This window comes from Aulonocara stuartgranti (genome assembly GCF_965226115.1).
Source record: "Aulonocara stuartgranti genome assembly, chromosome: 11".
NCBI lineage: Eukaryota > Metazoa > Chordata > Actinopteri > Cichliformes > Cichlidae > Aulonocara > Aulonocara stuartgranti.
In genome coordinates, this window is record NC_138947.1 from 11,638,866 (window position 1) to 11,663,141 (window position 24,276).

The 24,276-nt window shown below is 45.1% G+C and overlaps 1 protein-coding gene across 4 annotated transcripts; it reads left to right on the forward strand.

Annotated features, from left to right (window-relative positions):
- Positions 1–1,010: 1,010 nt before the first annotated feature.
- nr4a3 (nuclear receptor subfamily 4, group A, member 3) lies at positions 1,011–21,632 on the forward strand. 4 transcript variants are annotated; one of them, XM_082551750.1, is made up of 9 exons: positions 1,011–1,026; positions 1,193–1,237; positions 4,242–4,412; positions 7,721–8,556; positions 12,948–13,077; positions 13,936–14,099; positions 14,213–14,412; positions 17,783–17,961; positions 19,704–21,632. In XM_082551750.1, the coding sequence occupies exons 4-9, from the start codon at positions 7,723–7,725 to the stop codon at positions 19,964–19,966; spliced, it is 1,770 nt and encodes a 589-aa protein (XP_082407876.1). In that variant the 5' UTR covers positions 1,011–1,026; positions 1,193–1,237; positions 4,242–4,412; positions 7,721–7,722; the 3' UTR covers positions 19,967–21,632. The 4 variants fall into 4 exon arrangements, with proteins under 4 accessions (XP_082407876.1, XP_082407874.1, XP_082407873.1 ...); XM_082551748.1 differs by lacking the exon at positions 1,011–1,026 and having other exon boundaries at positions 1,105–1,237; XM_082551747.1 differs by lacking the exons at positions 1,011–1,026; positions 1,193–1,237 and adding an exon at positions 3,299–3,502.
- Positions 21,633–24,276: the final 2,644 nt, after the last annotated feature.

Genomic DNA, 24,276 nt, shown 5'->3' on the forward strand with positions numbered 1-24,276 from the left:
AATGACTTTACCTAAGATTAAAAAAAAAAAAAGTCCTTTCTGAGGCCCTTCATTTACAGGTTCATCTGCAATTTCAGGTAAAAATCTGTTCGGAGCACGTTAAAAAGGCACCAAAATTATGCAAGTGTGCTTTTATGGTGGTTTATAATGATATTATAATCTTCATACAATCCCTTCTGGAAACACACCTTAAAAGAGCTCCATTACACGGAGAAATGCTGCTTTTGACATGTTTGATTAAAGTTTACTTGTGGATAGATGTGTACAATGGGTTAAAACATGCTTCTGAAAAGTAATGGAGCACAAGTATCACCAGGTAGTTGATTGGAAATATTTAGATACATCCCAGCATGTGTTCTGTATGGGAAAACATGCTCATGACTAATATTATTGTTACCTTTATTAATATGCTGTGTTTGCAGAAAGAGAAATAGGATATTTTGATGATGAACCTAAATTTAAAATCTATTTTATTAATATTTGTTTGCATTTTTTAAGGTTTTGTGTTTACTTTATACTTTGTTGATTAAGTAATCTAGAAGAACAGCCTCTTTACAGTTCCTGCTAGTGGTGCAGGCTCGCCCGCCGGATCCCCCTCGGCTTCCTCTCCTGCAACCATCAAACCAACCGCCTCGCTCTCTGGCTCTCTCAGATTCTCTCTCCACCCCTCTCGCTCTCTCTTTCCTTGGCACGGCACACGGGGCTTATGTGTCTTGTACTGTACGGAGAGAGAGAGAGGGAGCTCTACACTGGGTGACGTCACCTCTCCCATGGCGTCACATTGACGTAGCGCATACCAAGAGCTCTGTGTGGAGGCAGAGCCCACATAAATGCACTATTTGACTTTCTCCCCTCAGACGGCGCACATAAACAAACGCGCGTTACAAGAGCACACTTTGCAAAGCACCCATCAGCACTGACACACTCAGCAGCACGGGGACGGACGCAGACTCGCTCCTTAGAGCCACTCGGGAGTTTGATGATTTCTTTTTTATTTCATTTTCTACTTTTTATACTTTAGAAAAAGTAAGTGGAAGGAACGGAACTTTTTTTCCTTTTCTTTTTCTAATGCCGACGAATCCAGCGCCTCTCCGAGATCACTAAGAGTGTTTTTATTATTATTTTTCTTTCCTGTCATTATTTTTATCTCTTTGCGGTTGTTCTGGATGGAAAACGGATACTTCACGCGAAGTTATTAGCCCACTACATGTAAAGACGGAACCGCTACAGCAAACAAGTAAGTAAACTGAATGAATGAATGAATCTGTAAAGCTCTGCCTCACATCTTGGCGGAAACACGCCGAAAGAAGATAACCCTCAGCTTTACGTATTTAATTTTTCGCCACCTATATCAAAAGCCATGATGGATTTACTACTCTAACATCATCTGTGCGCGTGCTGCCCAACTTTGTGTGCCTAACCTGTTGCTGCTCACGTCAGCCACCGGCACACGCGTGTTGCCGGTCATGTTTGTTGGTCTGTGCCTATGTGTGGGTTCTCCTACGGCGAATGAGGCTGAACTCTGAATTTAATTTGCGCTGGAGAAGGTATCTTATCCTTTCCGGTTGTCATGGAAATGAGATGCCTCTCACTCTCACAATGAATAGTGGAGTCGGACGCACAAATGGTCTGAGTGAAGAGCGGTGTAACCTACATTCAGGCAGGAGCTCGGAGAGGAGACTTAATGCTCTTTCATTTCAAGCCATGGTGTGTTTGGGTTGTGTGTGTGTGTGGGGGGGGGTGTCTTATCGGAGTTTTTTTTTTCTTTTTTTAATTTTTAATTTTTTGAGGGGGTGGTGTCTTTTTATAAAATGTATTTATATACATAGATGTGTGTAAGTGCGTGTTTGTGAGGTTGTGGGTGTGTTTGAGTTTAGATATCGCTCGGCTGTCGGTGCCGGACTGCGCTATGATTTAACCTTCAGTAACATGGAGTGAGCGTACAGTTACCATTAACCCGTATATAATAAAACTGGCCCAAGATACACTGGTACTCAAATTGCCTCCGAATTTCATGAGCCATGTATCGCAGGAAAAACACCCTCAACCATAAAGCCACAACAACATTTCTGAAGCCCACCGTGAAGCATGCTCCAGCAGCTATCGTGCCTCTTGGCCAGTCACATAGTTTATAATAATAAGCTGACAACACCGGGTTGAGGTACTTAAGTAAGTTGCTGGTTTTACCTTCTTTCCCCCCCTCAGTTCCCTCACACACACTCAGGTTTACGCATACACGCACGAACGCGCGCACGCAGGCTCCAGTGACAGGCTCCCACTCAGGGCTGATTTACAGTAGGCTAGGCTACTCGCATATTTCTCTGCTCTCTCCTTTATGTCCTTTCTTTTCTCTGTTTCTGTTTGCTGGAAGCCTCGCGCTGTCCGGGGTTATTGGTGCGAGGGGGCTACCGGGGGCTACCGGCGCTCCGGGGCGCGTGCTTTACAGCTCTTTTGTCGTTCTCTTGGTTACCGGTGCGCGCAGGGCCAGAGCCCCACCGGCCGGCTCGGTCTGAGAATAAAGTAGGGGGAGACCGCGGGTTCATTAAAAAAAAAGTTAGAAAAAGGCAGAATGTCTCACTTTGTACAAAAATAAGTTTGTTTGAAGTAAAAACACATCATCTTCATCTCTTTAACTCCCCTCGGAGGCTCTGATTAGAGCGTATTTACGCAGTTACGGGTTTAGCTTCACAACTTTATGTAAGAATGAGATGACTTCAGCTTATTTCAAATTGACTCCCATTTGTGCTGTTACTGTAACAAAATCATTTTTCAGGCCTAAAGATGTCTCTTTTTTTCTCTCAGTGCTCAAATGGTTCCATACACAATTGAATAATGGCTTAACTGTTCCAAATCAGCCCTAATCAAATCAATGTTATACAGCTTGACTTGTCTGTTTACTCTGGTTTGTGCTTTTTTGTTTATTCCAACCTATTTGGGGGCTGTTGGGAGGGATTACATCTATATAAGAGCCATATTCCGACAAAAGAACCACCGACAGGGGGTTCGTGGGTGTCCAGTAAATCCTTTGAGAAGTGGTTTAAAGTTTGGTGAAAAGTGGCTACTGACATGAAGCTGCAGGTGCTCCTAGTCTTGATCCGTATGAGGGTTGTGGGTTGTCACCAAGCTGTTTTGCGATACACACAGGGAGACTGCGTGGTCTTCTCAACTTGACCGTCTCATAGAGGGGGTCTATGTGTGGCGGAGAGAGAGCCACAGTGAGAGAGAGATAGAGTATATAGGAGTGTGTTACAGAAAGGGGGCGCTCTGGGCCTTGAAATCCTCCGGCCACGGTGCACCCTGCTGCAGTGAGAGGGAGTCGGAGGCGCACGGCGCACGGGAGCCCGCTGGTCTGGTTTCAGGTCCGACTCACAGTTTTCTAGATTTCTCTCTCCCCTCTGGATGAACCCTGAGCAGGCGAATGCGGCGGTGATCAGAGGCAAGAAAAGCGATGGCCCGGAGCCACTGGCGCAAGCTGCTTTTATAAAAGTTGTCACTTTTGTAGGTCTGTATTATGATTTTTTTTTCATTATTATTATTTTGTTTCAGAAGTCGTGCATAGTTTGTTGACTGGTGGAATTTCTGTTTTACGGTGCAAAATATCTATTAGGCAGTAATTATAATAATAATAATAACGGCGAAGACGTTAGTGCTAAAATGAAACCTGTCGCCCACGTAGGCAAAGTTTTGAAATGAACCCAAAGTCCTCAGTTGTGGTTCTCTTTGTAGGATGCACTCAGTGACATATTTATTGTCAGAATTGCCCTATGTTGGATGTAAAAGTCTAAATCTTATCCCTAATTTGCCTTCCAGCGTGTGCACTGGTAGTTATTTGAATTTGCGCCGTCTCAGCGCAGTGCTTTACATCCCCTGTTATCTCTTTCTACTGCTTTTAAACCCGATAAACTGACTGATTCTCTCAGATGAGATTTTTGTGCCAATAACGATTTGCTTTTGAGATGAAACGAAAGCTTTGCTGGTTGTCTTTAAATTGTACAAAAATGTTTCTCTGTCCGATTTTTTTCTAAAAGTGTGAGGAAATTTTGAACACCGAATTTGAATTTGCTGAAGTTTGTGGAAGCAATTTAAACAAAGGTCTCCATTCTTGAGGGAGAAAAAAAAAGAAATAAATTTTCGCTTCTCTTTGAGTAATCTTTTTTTTTTTTAAGTCTTTACGAGCGTTTGAGGCACTTACCTGATTATTCAGCCTGCCACTGGCTTTAACACAGCCATGTCTCACCCAGGCACAGGTTCGGAAGAGCGCGCCCAGCCGAGCTCGGAGCCCCGGCGGTCGGACACTTCCTTAGCGACGCCCGCCGAGCCCTCCCCGCTCCAGGAGCCCTGCCCCGGCCGCAGCCACGCCACCCCTAAATCCCGGACACCCAGCACCATTCAGCGCGAGGCTCTTTCACCAGGTACAGAAACAAGCGCTCAGTCTGTCTTCACTTTCATCTTACCCTTTTTTCTTTCTTTCTTTTTTAATCTCTTTCTCATCTGATGCTTTTGTAACGAGTGCAGCGGCTCTGACACTTTCATTTCGTGTTGCTGTTGTGGAGTGCTTGGTGATATGAGTCGGGTGATTGTTTTATTGTGGGGGGAAAAGAAAAAAACAACATTCCCAAAAATTGAAAAAAAAAATATTTAAATACATATATATAATTTTTATTTAGTAGTTTAAAACACAGGGGTTAGATCTGAATATCAGCTGGTAGGCAGTCGTTTTATTTATGTGTATATTTATGCTCTTTTACTCCTGTTAAAGGTCAAAATATGAGTTGAAGTTTCCTCAATGTTCTGGTGATCTTTTGTTTGTGCTGCAGTCGTGAGCCCATGTGTATGTGTGTGGGTTGATTTTGTCTGGCAAGTGAGCTGACATTTCAGTCATTAAGATAAGACAATTCTGAGGCCAGGCACACCTATATCCAAAACCTGGAGGCGAAATGTGAATCATATATATATTTATATATAATACAATCACACACACACAATTTTGTCCATTGTAATTCAATATAGAAACTACACTGTATACCCTGAAGTAACTGGTTGTGTAAGTGTGTCTCTGTGCTTTGTGTTTTGTTTTTTGTTATTTTTGTGTGCACAGTGTAAAGGGAAAAAAGTAAAAATCACTCTACGCTGTGGGACGCTGACTCCCCGAAAATGTTTTATAGTTTATTGATATAAAGAAAATCTGTGTTTTTGTAATTTATGTCTGCACCTTCATGTTTTCATTTGTTAGATCTATGGCATTCTGACAATGAACAAGCGCACTCAGTTATTGGAACAGCTGCAGTTTGTCCAGTTGAAATGCACACCTCGAGGTTAGAGACTGTTTCCCTTTGCCTCACTATGCTGCACCACCTATGTCTGACTCTGCTTGGGTTGTCTGTCCTCTTGCTTGCACACACACACACACACACAAACAGACACATATGCACACAACTGCTTCAATGCAAGTGTCATAAAGGCGACCCGATGGTGGTATTGGACTTTTGAGAATCCCCTACACTGACTTGCTTTGGTGACATTAACAACTAAGAAGCTCCGGTGATGGATCTCTATTTGCACTTGTGGTGAGTGTGTAAAAGAGGATGCAAGTTTGTAAGCATGGGTGTGTGAGTGAAGGTTAGACACGCCAACAAAAGTCAAGTAACGAAGACGGTGAGACACTCGCAGAGACAAGTGGTTTTACAGGTTTTCAGGATAAGGGTGTATGCTTTTGGTAGAATGAACATATACAAGTCCATGTTGACATCGTGAACATTATAAGCAGATGAACACACGTGGTGGTGGTGGTGGTGTGTGTGTACCAGAAGGAATTTCTTTACTCACCCGACAGACAAACATCACACTACTTTGTAGCCTTCCTACCCTTTTCTCTCTCATTCTTTCATCTCTTCACAGAAAAACCAGAAATTTACCATATTTAAATATAAACATGTGCATGTGCCACGTGCAGTAAGTCTTGCACACATTTCTACACTGATGGCCCCTAATCTGAGGCTTGACCTACTGACACAACACAGAGAGCCGCAACCTTTACCACTGTACTCTCCTTTTTTCAGTTTGTTTTTTCTTTCTCTGGTTCTCTTCCTCCTCTGATGCATAATCAGTTTTTTAAAAAAAGGTCTTTAGGTATAGCCCAGAAAGGCCCCGTGACGCCCTTAATGCTGCATGTGTGTTTTTCCACGTGGGTTGAAGAGCTGGTCACTCGCAGAAGAAGAAAAAAAATCTTGATGACGTCAAGCACACGTATGCCTACAGCTTGACTCATATCCTCAATTAAAATAAAAAGAAGGAAAGAAATGTAGCGGCTTAATGAGCCTGCTGATACACTATGCTTGCATATTTAATGGTTAATATAAAAATTAATAAGAATTATTTCAAAGAAAAAATATTTATAGCAAAGAATTTAAAAAAAAATTATTTATCTCAATATATATATATATATATATATATATATATACATATATAAAATCAGGACTATTTTCCTTTTTTTTCTTGCTTTATAAATAGATAAAAGTTCAGGTGAGACCGCTTTGGCGGAGGTATTTGTGAACGCTTTAACAACTGCAGGACCGATATATCCCGTATTTGACTAGACAAACATGACGTACAGGAAAGGGGGCGATTACGGCAGAGCGCGCGCATGCTGGGCGTCAATGGGAGCAGCGCAGTGTTGACAGTTCCCTGCTCGGGAGAGACGAGCAAACACCACAAAAGCCTGCCTGCGCTGACACTCATGACTGATTATTATTATGCACACACACACACACACACGTGCAGACGCACGCAAACGCAGGCGTTGTATATTACGTAAGAGTTTTGATAAGACCATATAGTCCACACACAAACACACACACAGAGAAACGATGAGCTGGTGGCCTGTTGCTGTAGCAGAATTAAATCAAGGGGGGAAAGTGAAGACATGTCGACTGGCGTCTGCAGCAGTTAGAGGAAATATCTGTGTCTGCGTGTCCGTCTTTATCTCAGTGTGCGTGTGCATGAGAGGGTGTGCGTGCACGCGTGTGTGTGAAGGGTCTGTGCAGCAAGCATCCAGCACCACCATGGGGTTCCATTATTATTTAATGTTATCTCATCTGCTTTTCCATCTGACTAACCAGAATACACACACATACAGATTCTTGTATTTGAGCTTCAGGATCATCAACTGCAGCTTCTCTAACTTGACTAACTAGGAAAATCAGCAATGTTCGAAGTTTTGTGTGTGTGTGTTTCAGTATTCAGGGTTTTTTTTCCCTTTTTTTGCTGTACTTACTCAGTGCAAGTGCAAGAAGTGTTAACAGCAGAAATGGGTGTAAATTGCATCAAATGGAAAGATTTGGTTAAAGCTTTTCACAGCCTCTTCATTGAAAGAAAAACTTTTATAACACTCTGCAAACTGCCTGTTCCAATAGAGCTGTGCAGATTGTTTTTGTTTCTTTCTTTTTTTTATTTTTTAATGGTTGACCCTGTTTAGTGTTACCACTGTGTGCATGTGCATCCAATAGAGTCTGCCTGTATCCTGCAGATTTACTGAACATGAAGCCCTGCTTCTCTGATTAAATCACTGTTTGTAAAATGTCATAAATTCTTCTTCTCTGCCCAGTGATTGTTGCTATATAGCTGTGCCCTACTAACATGGGAATGTGAAGCTTTTGGGATACATGTGGTCTGATGTGCCACGCAGCTCTAACCTGCGTGTGTGCTCTGTTTCCTCCGACAGATATGCCCTGTGTGCAGGCTCAGTACGGGCCGGCCCCTCCAGGCTCAGCCTACTCTGGCCAGTCCTTCAGCTACCAGACTGAAAGCTACAGCTCTGACCTCATGACCCCCGACTACACCAAGCTGGACCTGGGTGGGGGTGAGATCTCTGCAGCTGCCACCACCTCTCTCCCAAGCTTCAATGTCTTTGTGGACGGAAGCTACGAGCCTAAGTCCTCGTGCCTCTACCAGATGCCCACGCACAGGCCCACCATCAAAAAGGAGGAGGAGAGCTACCCAACTGCCCCACCCCTGGAGGCCATGTCCTCCTCCACCATGTACTTTAAACAGTCTCCCCCTTCCACTCCGACCACCCCGTCTCTGCCACCCCAGCCGGGCACCTCCTTCCTGTGGGGGGAGGAGCACCCCCTGGCTCCTTCTCACCCTCACTCTCTACCTTCCAGCCTGGAGACCGGCCCCCTCAAGTCCCCCCGTTTTCCGCACTTCTACCAGCATTCACCGCCCCACAGTGGAGGCAGCGTCGGCGGTTATGATAGCCTGGGAGGAGGGCTGGTTCGCACCTCTTCTTCCTCCTCTTCCTCCTCCTCATCAGTTTCCCATCCTCACGTCCCACCCCTGGAGCAGCCTCTGTACCAGCTGCACCGCGGAGCAGGGAGCAGCAGCCTCGCCTTTCGCTCCCTGGCACTTGGACCTTGTGGCCCTCTACTAGCAGACAGCTTGCCCTCTCCACCCCCGCGTGGCCCACAGGGAGAGGGAACCTGCGCGGTGTGTGGAGACAATGCGGCTTGCCAGCACTACGGCGTACGCACATGTGAGGGCTGCAAAGGCTTCTTCAAGGTAAAAAAAAACAACAACCCACAGCTATTATTAAAGTCTTCCTCTAGTTTCAACCGTTCTGGTCTTTGGTTTTCTTTTGTTTTCTTGTACTTCTGAGTCTTGTGGTTTCTAATAAGACATCACGCACCTGTCCCTCATTTGTACCCCTCTGCATCTTTTGAAGTATTCCTTCTTGTTTCTAACCTCTCACATTCATAACAGACTTTCCATCTTTAAAATCTCAGCCAGAATCTGTAAACTGGCTGCAAGCTGACTGACGTATTTAAGTCGGAGCAGTTTGCTAGCATTTGCCTTGCTCCCACTCTACACCCTTCTCTGTACTCTCTAAATCGTCTTTAGAGTCATTGCGAAAGCACAACACACCCACAGGGGTCGTTTCTCCCAGCAACCAAGTGGGCAAAGTGTGCATAAGCACTGGCTCTGTGTAAATGTGTGCGTGTGTGTTTGTGATTGCTTGCATGAGAACACAGGATGATAAAAACATATATTCTCTCCAAAATAACAGCTGTGTTCAGGAGCTCAGATACTCAGAAATAACGCGGTGTGCGAGCACGTAATGGTGAAGGAATCCTTCTTGAAATCAGTTTTCTGACGGCGTGTTTTTAGTCAATTGGCGGCCACGAATTTGACCACAATTCTCTTGCATAATGCTCAACCCGATATGAATCTGTTTGAAATTTGGTCCCTCAAGTGATTCAACCTAACACTTCTGAACCTGTTGTCTCACATCCCATGTTGCCGCACGTGCTAACGCGCTGACAACACAGTTTAACACAATCCAAGAGCCGGTTTTTAGTCAGACTCATTTTCCATTTTCCTCATGCTGCAAGTCATAAAATACAACAGACATGACAAGCGAGATATTATATTGCTGTGCATGTGCGTGTATACATATATATTTGAGGCTTAGTGGCACATCACTTGGAATTACAGTGAACTCGCACTCGGTGACAGTGGAGTAATTCATTTGCACAGTTTTTGAATTAAAACATTTTCCGGCACACTTGTTAAGCATTCTATTGGCTGCACGAGATGAGAGTTAAAATTAAGAGACAGCAAGAAGGAGGGTGCACACACCGAGGTAATTGAATAATGCCTCTGGTAGGTGGAAATGAATTATCCTTCCTTTCAATTAGTTTCACAATTTGTTTTTATTTAGTAATTAATGAAAGCAGCGTCTGGTGGCAGCAGGCTGCGGGCTGTCTGCTCGCTGCAGTGTTCCCTCCGCAGCCACAAAGCCTGTCAAACCTCGCTATGTTTCCTTTACACTCCCTCTCACACACACACACACACACATACACACACATATGCAGATGCAGCGAGCCATCCCCGCCTCACGCAACATATGCAGGCAACCACACATATAGAAAAACATACTGTAACATGTGTTTTTTTCACACTGTTACCCCGTGAATCCAGGATGCAGCGGCAGCAGCAGAAACTAAATCATGTGTCTCACACACACCTGCTCCTTGTTCACATATTCTCAGGCAAATCACCTCCATTATCCTGATGGTTTTATTGTGCCCGAAAAATATTTTCCTGATTATATTTAATTATCCATGAATAGTTATTAGGCATTAAACCGTTGTAGAGGCTTGCTGTAAATTATTATTTCATTAGTGCAATTTGAAGCACATTTTCCCCGTGAATTAATTTTAGCTCTTAAACAAGTCAGGGTTGTTGTTTTTTTTTTTTTTTTTTGGGCATGTTTATTATTTTGAATAATGTGTTCCATTCACGGGTTTCCATTAATTTAGTGAACCTATTCAGTATTTCAATTTTTAAAATAAAATAAAAAACTATTCCAACTGTTAGTATAATACATTATGTTATCAAAAAAAAGAACATTAAAGTCCCCTGTTTCCATGCACCCACTGTACTAACCAACCGGTGAGCTGTTTTAGACCTGCTACACACTGTTTTAGTTTTCCAGGGCTTGCTTGGTATGTTAGTCCTAGAAATTATGGTAAGCATCCATGTGCTGGTGAAGATAATTGGAAAAACAAGCTCGGAAACGTGTAAGCTGATCATATAAACCCAGTGTGTAGGATTTTAGAGTTATAAAAACAATAAAGTCAGCTCACGGATACAGATGTCTACATGTGTTTTTGCACTTTTTTGACGGCAGAAACTGAGAATCAGCGGTCGGAAGCAACCAGAGGGGGGTTGGGATTTAAGATGGGTTGGAGAGGGCAAAGTCCCTCAAGGCTTTTAATTTAAGCCGAGGCTATTAGTACATGTTACATGTCAAGAATCTGTCTCTGCACGCCTCTGTCTGGCCCCTACAACAGCCATAGTATCTGCACTCCTGTCAGAATACTTTCAATTGTGAATGTGCTTTCAGTGCACACCACTCATTCCTCAATTCTGACTCAACATCTAACTGAAACTTTTTCACTTTAATCCAGTTCCTGCCCACAGAAACAATATGGCCTGGTGCGAAGTAAATTTAAACTTGTTATTTTAATGAAATTTGGGGTAAACACGAGGAAAAATGACAGGGAAGATTAAATTAATTGAACTAGAACAAAGTGTACTACACACACACACATACACACACACACACATATATATGTATGTATATTTACACATCACATCAGAGACTAGTTATAGCTTTGAAGCTTTGATAGTGACTCCAGTCATCGTTTTTGCTGATTATTAGAAAGCAAAGTCACAAGAGCCCCAACCAACACACACACACACAAACGCAGACACACAGATGATAACAGACAGACAGAGAAGAGAAAGGGCCAGCGCTCGCTCATGAGAGCTTAATTTATCGCGCCCTTAATTGATGATTGCAAACTCAGGCTTTTCTTGGAAACAGACATCTAAATTAAGCCTGAGGTCACTGAAGAATTTCCTCCTTGAACAAACAGCAGGGTTAACTTAGCTTATAGACTACTCCACTTTCACCTTTATGCGCACCGCCCAGCACACCGCCAGGGAAACCGGAGATTTTAAAGTTTCAGAGAGGAAAACACAAAAAAGAGTCACAGTTATCTTTAGAACACGCTCCGGGCGTGTTCGCGTGGGCTTTACTGTTGGTTAGTATCGGGAAAAATCGCGTAAATGACTCCGAACCTCTTTAAAAGTGTAAATAAAAGTTTGCGCACGGAAGATTTGTGCGTCATTCAGCCTTCCTCATGTTTAATTCGGACACCATCTAACTGGATGCATCCCCCACCCCCCTTTCTCGACCACATTAATGACCATAACTTACTTATCCTCGCGCGCACGGGTCGCCGACCATTGAAGGGATGAAAGGAGACATTCACAGCGATCTGCGGTGCCATGGCAACGACTCTCATCCGGCACTGGCGCCCATTACGCGTCGGTTCCGCACTCGCGCCGAAGCATATGGAATAATTGGTGTGTTATTGGTCTCCTGGGGGGGACGGGCATGTGCGGCGCGAGGGGTTCCTAATTGGATTTATTTGTTTTGATGTGTTTTAGAAGCGTTAAAGAAGCCGTGGCACTTCCGTTATGTGTAAATTACAGTTCAGTTATAGGCGCTGCCTGAGTGGAGTGCTGGAGTCACAGCGGGTAAACGCGGTGGTAAAGTGAGTATTTGTGGGGGTTTTACGGTGTTGTCATCGCAGGTTCACCCCCGAGTTTAATCTCCTGTCAGACACGGGCAGCGTGGAGCCTTCGGGCCTCATTGGAACTGATAATGTCGGTCTGCGGTCTGTTCGTGCTGCGAGTGAAGAACTTCGTGCTTTTACTGGGACGGTCCGTTCAAAGTATTGCCTTCAATACGCGGTCACGAGCGCGCAGGATTGGCCCCATAGATGCGCGCGCACTACAATCTCACTTATTGTCCTCCCTGTATTCGCTGAGCCCCCTCTCCACTCCCTCCCACGTGGCCCGTTTCTGATTTCATTTTAATAAGGTCAGTAATAATCGCGCGAGCCAGCGGAGGAGAAAACAGCTCCCGCGGGGCCCATTGAGAGAGGCGCGATGCGCGAGGCCCCGAAGGTGCCACGAGCTGACCCGCGAGCTTCACAAACAATCTGATCAGGCAGCTTTCGCGGCCGCTCGTCCCCCACCCCTCTCCACCTCACCCACCCAACTCTACCCCGTCTCAAGGGACCCGCCTCCGCACGCCACGCGCTGGATCTCTATTGTCAGCTGCGGCGCTAATAAAATTGTCCCTCCTGCAGGCGAGGCTTGTTGGGAAATTAATTTTATCTAATTATACTGATGTCACCGCCGCCTTTCAGCGCGTAATTAAAATCTGACCTGCGAGCTTCGCTTTCATTCTTTGACGGGCAAGGAAAGAGAGAGAGAGAGAGAGAGAGAGAGAAATTGAATTAAACAAATCAAATATTAGGTGTTGATTGTGTTTGGAGGCTGATTATCGGCATGCCTGTTTCTTCTTTCTCCAGCGCACCGTGCAGAAAAACGCCAAGTATGTCTGTCTGGCCAGTAAGAACTGTCCTGTGGACAAGAGGAGACGCAACCGCTGCCAGTACTGCCGCTTTCAGAAGTGTCTGAGCGTGGGGATGGTGAAGGAAGGTAGGAGATCACACACCTGAATCACACACACACAAACAAGCACATATGCACACAACTGCTTCAATGCAAGTGTCATAAAGGTGACCCGATGGTGGCATTGGACTCTTGAGAGTTAATCCTAATAATGCAACACTAATCAGACCTGCAGTCAGTGATCATAGCCCCCGTCTCTGCAGTCAGTGGTTAATAGGCCGGTAATGGCCCAGCCTGTGGTAGCATCACACAACTGTCTATGCAGAAACGCCTGTCTGTGGTTGGAAGAAAGTATGATACACATCATACCAATTAGTCCCTGCCACCTTTAAAGCCCCTGAGTTCAGTGTTGTTTAGCAGAGCCTCAAAGCTGACCATCTTATGCAAAGATTCTCCCGTTATGTCATTGTGTTCACCACATCTGATGCGTTGACTGTTGCTGCATAGTGCACACACACAGACAGACACGTTTCGATGATGTGTAGAATCAGCGTGACACTCAAACTGCCCCCATTCCCATGAGGTTTGTCACCTGTCTCACACCCTGTAATACCCCCACCCACATATCCACATGCATAAACGCAAACAAACCCACACAAAATGCATACTGGATGTCTCTGTGTTGCATTAACACACGTCCGTCTGCAGCCTGCAGAACAGCTCCACTGCCATCTGCTGGCTCGTGGCCTCCTGTGTGTGGAGATCGTGGCAATGTTGGGAGCACTCCTGCAGAGACCTCTCCCAACCTTTTAGTCGTTATTTCGCTGTGATGAAAAGCTGATATCAAGCCGGTCCGCTGGAGGGTAGAACTTGACTGTGCATGCAGAGTTTATATTTCCACGTCCAACTCAAAAACCTCTTGCCTTCTGTGTTTCTCTGTTTTAGTGGTGCGTACTGACAGCTTGAAGGGGCGCAGAGGTCGTCTGCCTTCCAAACCAAAGAGCCCCCTGCAGACGGAGGCATCTCCTCCTTCTCCACCCCTCAGCCTCCTCTCTGCTCTGCTCAGGGCTTATTCTCACTGCACACCTCGTGACCTTGACTACAGCCAGGTAACCCATGCCCTTAACAATTCATTTCAACTGGAGAAATGCATTAGTTTATTTTCGAATACAGATAGTTTACAAGTTATTTCAGTAATTTCTCTTCTTTTCTTGATCTGCAGTTCAGCGCTGCCGACCCGCCATCCTCCTCCTCGGACGTCGAACACATCCACCTCTTCTACAGGCTACTCACCATCTCGATGGAGACCACAAGGTGCTGGGCGGAGAGGCTGCCCGGCTTCTCCGAGCTTCAGCGTGACGATCAGAACCTGCTCATAGACTCCGCCTTCCTGGAGCTGTTTGTGCTGCGATTGGCTCACAGGTAAGTAGGCAGAAATGGAGCCTCTTTTAACACCTGTTTTAAACTTGGATGTCCACTCCTATGCACACCTCTCAAGCTTTTGAACCACACCAACTTACACTTGTACGGGCAACTTTGTTTTGCTTAGCGTCTCAGAAACAAGAGGCACTTAAACCCTTTCCGATTAAAGTACAGTGCATAACTGTGCTGGCAAAGCTGTGTGCTGCTGTGTTGGTGTATCTCCAGAGTGGGAGGAGTGGAGCTGAGTAATCGCCATATGAACCAAATTATGAATGGAGTCTGTAGCTATGACAGCAGCTACACCCACAGAGTTCCGCTCTGCTCGTCTGATATCTGACGCACAGAGAGATCTGTGTGTGTGTTCTGCGGGCTAAAACTGTGCTAACATTGTGAACTGTGAATTGACAAGATCAATTTCCATCTCAAAGTTAGTCAGCTGAGTAACTGAAAAGAGCCGCTGTTATGGAAGGAAATACATATTCAGTTCAGCTGACCAACATAAAAACACAATGGGCTTCATTTACCTCATGCGCCCCCTGATGTATGTATGTGTGTGTGTGTGTTTGAGCAAGAGAGCACGTGTGTGTCTCACTGATGGATACCTGTGGTGCCATTGTGACTGCCCCGGCCCATCTTTGCCTCAGAATTACCCTGGGTTACCAGTTTGCTCTTGCAAGGCATGCGGCTGGTTAAATTTATGGGTAGAAGATGGTGGCGGTGGTGGGGGGCTACAAGCTCATCTCTTTGTCTGCGCTGTCGTCTAGGGCAGAAGACCAACACAGTGAGACACGCACACTTACTCACACTCGCTGATGATGTAGAATCCCAACTTTCTGTCCTCCTCCCAGCGTAGGTCCAGGTGCAGGGTGGGTAGAGGATGGGCGGTGCCATCACAGTCCCAGCAGGAGGGGTGATCAGGCTGGGACTCTGACTCACTCTAAAGGGTGGACTCATAGGGGCCTCTTTCAAACACACGTACACACACAGACACACACTGCTCATCTTCCAATCGGCCAAACTCCCACGGCAGAGAGGAAAATGCACACAAACACAGCGCTGTCTTATTTTCTCTGTCTTCCGTGGGAGCGATGGATGCAGCGCATCTCCTCGCTGACCCCGTGCTGAACCTAGATGCCCCGCAGACCCTCACTCAAGCGTGCGTCTGTGTGCTTGTGAGTGTGTGCTCAGAGTGCATAGAGTAAATTTGCTTCGTTCTTCTGGGCCGGCATTGCTGTAAGCACCCCGTTACCTAACAGTTTCTGTGGTTATTGGTCGATTACCGTGGTGACAGCGTAGTCAGGGGTGAGTGGAATGTGTGGCAGACATCCACCTGTGCTTGTGTGCGTGCGTGCATCTGCCTAGATACGCATCTACCAGCCTGTCTGTGTATTTTTGCTCCAGTGGCACTATCTCACACGGGTGAAATGGTCCTGTGAGATATTATTTGGTCAGCTCTGTGTTTACTTAAGCACAGAAATACAGCCGGTATGTTGTGGAAATAACAGGTACTAATATACATCACCAAACGTGCATCGACAAGGACTGTTCACGCTCATGTTCGCGAAATTCTCCAAAAATGACCCTGCTGACGCTAAACTTTTAATAAAGTTTTGAATTTTGACCGATCTCCCCTTCAAGAGGTGTTCTGGAGCAATGCTGTTGATTTTAGTCCCTCAAATCACATTGTGCTCCTGTGCCCCTGTGATACACGCTCGATCAAATCAGAAACACTTCAGCTTTAATTTTATTTCGGGGAAAAGTGAGCAATGACTGTGCTGGTCTGGTTGTCTGTGTTGAATATTCCTCCCTCAGATGCCTTCAGTGCATTACAGTCAAATCCTGCAAATTCACGAGGCACAACATGGGGAATGTGGAACGTAAACGACGATCATCCCTCCAGTCGTCTACTGCGGTACCTTTGGTCTTGAATGCTGCAGACCTTTCCACTAAAAACTGCTTTTTTGTTTATAAGAGAAGATCCAGCTTTCATCACCAGCGATGAGCCCCAACATGACCGTGGGGCCAGTTTGACACAGAAGTTAAGTGGTCTGTGTGCAAGTCTGAGGCCCCGGGTGTAATCGCAGGCGCACAGGTGCAGGAGTTCAGAGCAGAACTTCCAGGGTGTGATCTAAAAATATGAATTTTGCTGGCTTCAAGGGTGCTCAATGATATAACTTTGATCAGCCAAGTACAAGTTTTGAGTTTCACATGTGGAACATTAAGGTCGCACCTGGTGCAGCAATGAAAAATTAGGTGAATCTGTTCTGTGAGAGATGTTTGACAAGAAGTCAGGACTTCAACCTCAGCCTAGAGGAGATGATACGAGGGATCGAAATCAAAAACAAATTTGCTGTTCTTCCCCAGCAATAGGTGAGAATAGGTGAGGGGCATCGTTTCTCAACCTCTTCCTGTTATTCACTTTCTTCTCTGTGCTCTCTTCTTGTGATTTCCTGGAAGTACAAAGAATATTTTGGTCCCGATCGCTGGTGCTAATTGTTTTTGATGTTAGTTGTTAATGCTTTCTCATGTATGTGCATGTGTCTGGCCTAACGGCGTGTCTCTTTTGAACTGAGTCTAATTAGACACAAATAGCGTTGCAGTTTATCCTCATAACTGCCAAACCAAAGTTTGTGCAGGGTGCAATTTGAGGCTTTCCTCCCTTTCCACACTAATTCCCCTCTTTGCTCTCTCTCTCTTTAATATCATCTGTTTTCCAAGTACACACTTTCTCCCCTAGATCTTCCATCTCTCATAGTTTATCCTTCTTCAACTAAACACAGTTGCAGCTCTCCAAAGAAGAGCGGGCTCCTATTTTAGAGACTAATAGAGACCAGTCATAGGTCTCCATCATCCTCTGCTTGCACTCTCTCTCTCCCTCCTTCTCTGCTTGATGTCAAAGAAGTGGGATGTTGTGTGTCGTGAGTAAGTGATGGTTAAATACATCTGAGAAGACTTTTCATTTCCTTATTAAAACCTTGTGTTTCCACTGCACACCACAGCCTGGGCACATTAAAGCCATAACAGTTTATCTATCTGCAAATATACACGCACACACAGAGCAACCCTCTGCCCTAACCCTTCACCCCACCCTGCCGCAAGGAAACGCAGGAATGTTTTAAAATGCTGTAATTTGGAAACACAACCTTAATCAGCTGCATGCTTGTGTTTGATGTGTGTCCCGTTTCTGCGTGAGTGCGCACACTGCCAGGTTTCTCATTGTTTTTTATTGTAATTGTTTCCTTGCCCCAGCATCTCAAGCTATATTTACAATACATGAGGGAAAATACAGTTTTCTCTGGAAAACGGCGATCTAATCAGTCCACCATTTCCTTCTTTTTTTTCCCCCTTCTTCTTTCTCTCGGTTCCTCAGATCGATGCTGTCGGAGGATAAACTAGTGTTCTGTAACGGCTTGGTGCTGCACAGGTTCCAGTGCCTTCGTGGGTTCGGAGAGTGGCTGGACTCCATCCAGGAATTTTCCGCTCACCTCCAGAACCTAAATCTGGATACCTCTGCCTTCGCCTGCCTGGCCGCCCTTGTGCTGCTCACAGGTAACCACAGATTTTCAATCACGAGCTTACTAGCGAGAGGAACAAGAATCAAGGGGTCCTAATTCTGTGGTTGCATATAGTCACCTGTGCTCAAAGTTATTAACATCGCCTCTCCACTCCTCATAAACACTGCGAATCATTTAAGCTGAACATGAATATACAGATAAAACGCTCGCTCGCTCGCGCGCACACACACACACACACACACACACACACACACACAGCATCTTCCTGTTGTCCGGAGCTTTGCCTCCTGGTGATTCAGTGTGACAGTGATCAGGTGGACACATCCTCTAACGTCAGACACACGCTTAAAGACACACATGTGCATGCGTGTTCCCACACATCTCTGCCCCGAAACAAGAACCTGATACCCAGAAGCACCTGCTGCACCTGCCACACACCTGGCCCTCTAATCAGTGTTCATGTGTGAAAAATGAAAGAAGAATCGCAGCCTGCTCTGAGAGCACACACGCTGCAGGCGAGGCAGATTTCGTTTTTTAAGTAAAATGCATCAGGCGACAGAGACTAGTCTGCAGTTAAGTGTTTATATTCATCTTTTTAAAACAGTTTTAGGGTGTTGGATGCTGTAAAGTAATGTGCAGTAGCTAAAAAAAAAGAATTAAATTAAATAAAAAAATCCCCCTCCCCCTGCTTTTAGCTTCCTTATTTCACCCTGCCCCCGCCGCCTCCTCTTCCTCAACCTCTTTCTGTCTGAGCCCTCCAACCCCATCCTCACCCTCTGGGGGAGCACTTAACTCTGTTCCTGATCGACCAGCCCACCGTGGAGCGCGGCTCTGGAATGGCGTCTGCGGTGTTCTCAGTGGCGCTCTGCCACCTCGGCAAAGCACACAGTGCAAAGCCACGACAGAGCCACCAGAGCCACCAGGCGATCGACCGCTTCAGAGTGGCCTGTGCAGAAAGGCAGTCATCGATCTCTCCCCGGGAGCTCACGCTCATAGAGAAAGAAGGGGTAGGGAGAGCGGGAAGAAAGACAGGGAAGCGGAATTGTGTGGCGAGAGGTCTGAAAGCCGCGCTGAAAGGAGGGCCGGAGTGACTCTGCAGCGGCAAACACAACAAACAAAAGAGTCACATAAACAAACAGTAAATAAGCTTCGGATAATGGATACCTCAAAGTGAGACGGGTCTTAGTGGCAGCCTCCCTGCAGCACAGCTCGTGGTGTGCCTGTATGTGTGTGTTTGTGTTTGGGGGGCTGGACACCCTGTTCTCTGCAGAATGAGTTAGTGTCACATTAAGCCTTGTACGAGTGCCACTGGAGTTGCTATGGGCAGCAGTGTGTGCATTTCTAATTTCATTTTGCTGCTCACAGGGCCACATAATCAGCTAACTGTTGAGCACTTCTGTTCTGCTCTTTGTCTTAATTTCTGAAATTGCACTGACTTTTTTTTCTGTGCAAATGTTTAAAAAAATAAAATAAAAAATGTGCTCATATAGCCGTGCATGTGGACGTACATCAGTGAGAAGGGGGCTTATTAGATTAGACTGAGTATTGATCTGTAGTGAATGAGCCAGGTTAAGGCCTGTTAAGAACATGAGCCATACGGGCTAATGAGGTGGAATTCAATATAAAAGAAGATGTAGCTAATGCTCTTTCAGCTGAATGAGCTCTGATGTATGTATATGTGTGTGTATTTTTTTTCCCCACTGACTTTATTTTGGCCATTTAATGATTATTCTCCTAACATCTCTTTCTCCGTCTTTCTTTCTTGCGAATCTACAGAGCAAATCCCCGGTCTGAAGGACTCAAAGCGGGTTGAGGAGTTGCAGAATAAAGTGATCTGTTGTCTCAGAGACCACCTGGGCTGCAGTCCTTCATCCTCCTCGTCCAAAGCCGCGCCTTCTCTGAGTCGTATTTTGGGTATAAGGGAAGAGCTTCGTTCCCAGAGGACCCAAGGCCTTCAGCGAATCTTCTACCTGAAGCTGGAGGATCTGGTAGCGCCTCCGCCACTGATTGACAGGTTCCTGGACACTCTGCCCTACTGACGACTCGGGCTAACCATGCAGCAAAATGAACCCACGTCACGTCCTGTCAAGGCCTTTCCCCAAAGGAGCATGCAAACACACCCAGAAGAGAGAGAAGAGGCACTCTCTCTCTCTCTCAAGACTGATGCAGCGCACGGAGAGCCAATCTAATATTTTTGACTCGACGGGGACAACCAAACGAGAGCGCCTTTCACTCAAACGGACTACCAGCTAAATGCTTTTCACCTGTATAAAAGACAATTACTCAAACGCTTTACCACTTTTTATTTGGTCCTCCTGTTTCGCCCCACGCTGGGAGGAGGGGGGAGGATGATGAGGCTGAGATGGACAGGAGAAAAGTGACTTTTTTTTTTTTTTTTGACTGTCCTCGCTCCATCTGGGTTGCAGCTTATTCGGCAAAAAAAACAAAAAACAAAAAAAAACAAAGAAAGAACCGACGTTTATGAGTACTGTTTATCTGTGTTTCGGCCTGGCTCGTTCTGTCTGAGGACTTCCATTTAGAAAGGAGGGCTGGGAGAGGTGGCGATGTAAAAGAGAGAGTGCGGGGAGGGGGAGGTGATCGTTCCGAAATGTGCCGACATGTCAGAGGTGGAGCGGCGTAGGCGTAGGTGGGCCAAAATGTTACGACGCAGGACACAGGTGTTTCATAAACACATGGAAGTGGCTGTTGAGGCGGGCTCTTAATTACAAGTGCAATTCCTTAAGTGCTATCGCGCCACAAGAGGAAGGGATGGAGGAGGAGGGGAAATCTAATTTCAAACTCTAAATTATTTTAATACAAAAACTTGTCCTGTACTGTCAGTAGCTAAAAAGAAAGACAGTCTCCCATCTTGCTTTAGACAGCAGAGGAGATACTGTGCACTAACGATCGATGACTGAGTCACCCAGACTTGAACTTTCTCTACTATGTGGTTTTTTGTTTTTTTTGTTTGTTTGTTTTATTAACTCAGTTTGAAATCATAGGTCGAGTAGAAGTGTGGAGGAATGAACATGGACAGAAATTGGCTTTGGAAGCACTTACACCCTGAGAGGGGCTAGAAGCACAGACACACACCCTACCTGCTCGCCTGGGGGACAGGGAGAGGAGGGTGCTCGACAGACAGCTGTACGTCCAGGGGTGAAACATTCCACGTTCATGCTCTTTTTCTTTATCGTTTTATATATCGCGGCGGCTGTGTGAGTGTGGAGGACATGATCGCCTACCGTCTTTGTGTGTGCGCTTAGACAAGCCAGGATCATATGCATGGTGTGTTATAAGCTGTCGAGAGCTGGCATAGCCTGTCAAAACAGCTCGACCTGTGTTTGTGTCTCAGACTGCAGCTCTATGGGAATCTCCCCAGGGCCTCCACCACCCACTCACACCCTCATGACGACGGTTTTAAAATAAATAAAAAAAATCAAATTCTATAGATATAAATATATATAAATATATATATATACAAAACTAATATTTTGAAGTGTTTTTAGCTTTTTCAAATATTGTGGTACGAGTTGTGCATTGTTTTTTGAAGAGAAACAAAAAAAGAGAAAAAAAGTTGCTGTTTTTTCAATGTCCTTCTTTGGTTAGAGTTTCCTGTTCGATATGTTGTTGTTTTTTCTTTCTCTTTGGTTCACTGGATTTTCTGTTCAGCACTTTGAAATCATAAACTAGTTCTGATTATTCTGACCCCGGCTGTGTCTTGTGTTTTGATTCTTTATAATTCATTGACAAAAAAAAAGAAAAAGCACAAACAAAATATTGTTTTCTATATAAGGTAACAAAACATCAAATTTCAGCCACATTTTTACATGTTTTTTTTAAGTGTGTGTGTGTGTGTGTGTGTGTGTGTGTGTGTGTGTGTGTGTGTGTGTGTGTGTGTGACTTGTCAGACACAAAAGCCTCTTGACAGGTAAAAGGCCTTGTCTCTCTCCTGGGGGACCCTCGGGCTCTCACAGAGAGTAGAGAGGGATTAGGAAAGTGAGGAGGGGGAGGAAGAGGGCGGGGAGAAGAGCTTCATGTTAGCATGAGGTCCAGATCAGCCTCCAGCCTCGTTAAACACCATCGATCGGCACGGTGACATTTCACAGCACATGCCGTCTATACTGTTACCGCCATCACTCACTTGCCATCCTGCACAACAGCGTTACCGCTAACACAGACACACACTCTCTGTCTCTAACAGCCAGGTGATTGATAGCAACTGTTAGACAATTGTGAACAGCTCTACCTGTGCATGTGTGCGGGGAAAAAAGAAGAAGTGGGTAGAAGCAGAAGAAAGTGCACAAAAAAGTAAAGAGTGAGCACGCACCACCACCTCTTCTGTTTTATGATGTTTAAACTTTCCCCTTTGTGAATAAAATAACCATTTTAGAAAGATGAAGCGCAATGGCTTTCAGTGACACATACTAACCTGGAAATGCCCATAAACATTATCAGTTTATTACTTATAATTCTGTGTGTTTGTGAGTGCATGTGGCACATAACAACAAATATCTGTCCAACACTTCACCCTCCTTTGGTTTGGGGGAAGGTGCGTGGGGACTGTGATGTGTTTTTAATGAGTATGCAGGAAAAAAACATTCACACTTTTGTCTTCTTTTTTTAAAAAAAAGTGGTGTGATTGTGTACATGCTAAAGAAAATGAAGTGTTAATATTCCTCCTACAACTGTGTTACTTACATGTAAAATAACATGACATGAAGCAGAGAGCATGAAAAGCAAAATCTACGCACACACACAGACACACTCACACGCTGAGCTGTCACTCTCCAAGCCGATCGATCAGTGCTGACAGATAGCAGATACCCAGAGTCTTAATTAGAGGTCCCATTAGAACATATAGACACACACACACACACACACACACACTCACAGATTCAAAGCATGTATTCTTCTGGTTCTCAATTCATAAGTTCTTTTCATAAAGCCATGTATAAACAACAGCAAGCATGTTTTCATGTACACATCAAGAGGGCAGGGAAATTAAAATCATGACTATGTTTATGTAGCAGCTTCAGGTTCATGTCTGCTTTTTGTGGAAGCAGTGTCCTGGCTTATTGGACCACCTGCCATAGTTAATGTTATTAGAAACACCTGTGTTTTCCTACCATGACTTGTCACAAAGTCTACCATGACAAAAAAAACCAGGCCCATATCCACCGAGGCATCAGGATGTGCTAATCACACCTGCCACAACAAAAACCAGTAAAGATTCATGAGGTAAGACATGAACGGAGCTCCCTGCTTGCTTCCTCTCCTGCTGACAGACCTCCCGGATTAGACTGAAACAAATGGCACCTGAGTCCTCCTGGGACCCCAAACGACACATGTTTAAACACACACGGTGGTGTTTCATTCACGCCAAATCACTGATTCCGACTATTCACTTAAACCGGTGGTGTCAAACATAAGGCCCAGGGCCCAGAATTGGCCCATCAGAGACTCTAAACCGGCCCACTGGACAGCTTTGGAAAATGTGAAAGAGAAATTGTGTTTTACAATGGTTTTTTAAAAAAAGGAAAAATTCTTTGTTTTATACCTAAATCACAGTCTGAGCAACAAGCTAGCAGAACATTTCCTGTAATTTTACAGATTTATTTCTTACAGTTTAAGCCCAAAGAGTCATGCTGACACATTTCTTTCATTTCCTACAGCAGCCGTTCTTTATCGTGTAGAAAAACTGGGAACTGCTGATGAAATTTCATGTAATGTTCGTATATTATAACTGACAGAAAGGGCAGTTTTACTGGTCCAGCCCACTTGATGTAAATGAGTTTGACATCCCTGACATAAACATAACCTCACAGCAAGTCTTCACCTTAGACTTGAATGATTTACATAACGGGACATGCTTCTTCTTTGTAAGTACCCTTGATGTGCCCACATCAAGGGTACAACTTACACACGCTCAGACACCTCCTCCTCCTCCTTCTCTCTCTCTCTCTGTCTCCACAAACACAGAGACAGAAACATTTTTGATGATGATTTGCTATTTAGGCTGTCAGCTCTATTCCCTCCTCCCCCTCAGTCTGCAAGTCTGGGAGTCCCCTGAAAGTGGACAGACACACTGGCATAAACACAAGCAAACACATATGAGCACACACACACACACACACACACACACACACACACACACACACACACACACACACACACACACACACACACATTAACAACATGTGTACAGCACCAGGGGAAATCCCCTGTAGCTGGGGACTGTGTGCTGTGGCCCTTCGCATTGGAGCATCCGCTGAGGGAAGAGTGTGTGGGGGGTTGGCCTAAATGTCAAAGGTAAAAGGTGCTGAAGAATAGAAGTGGAAACATGCAATAG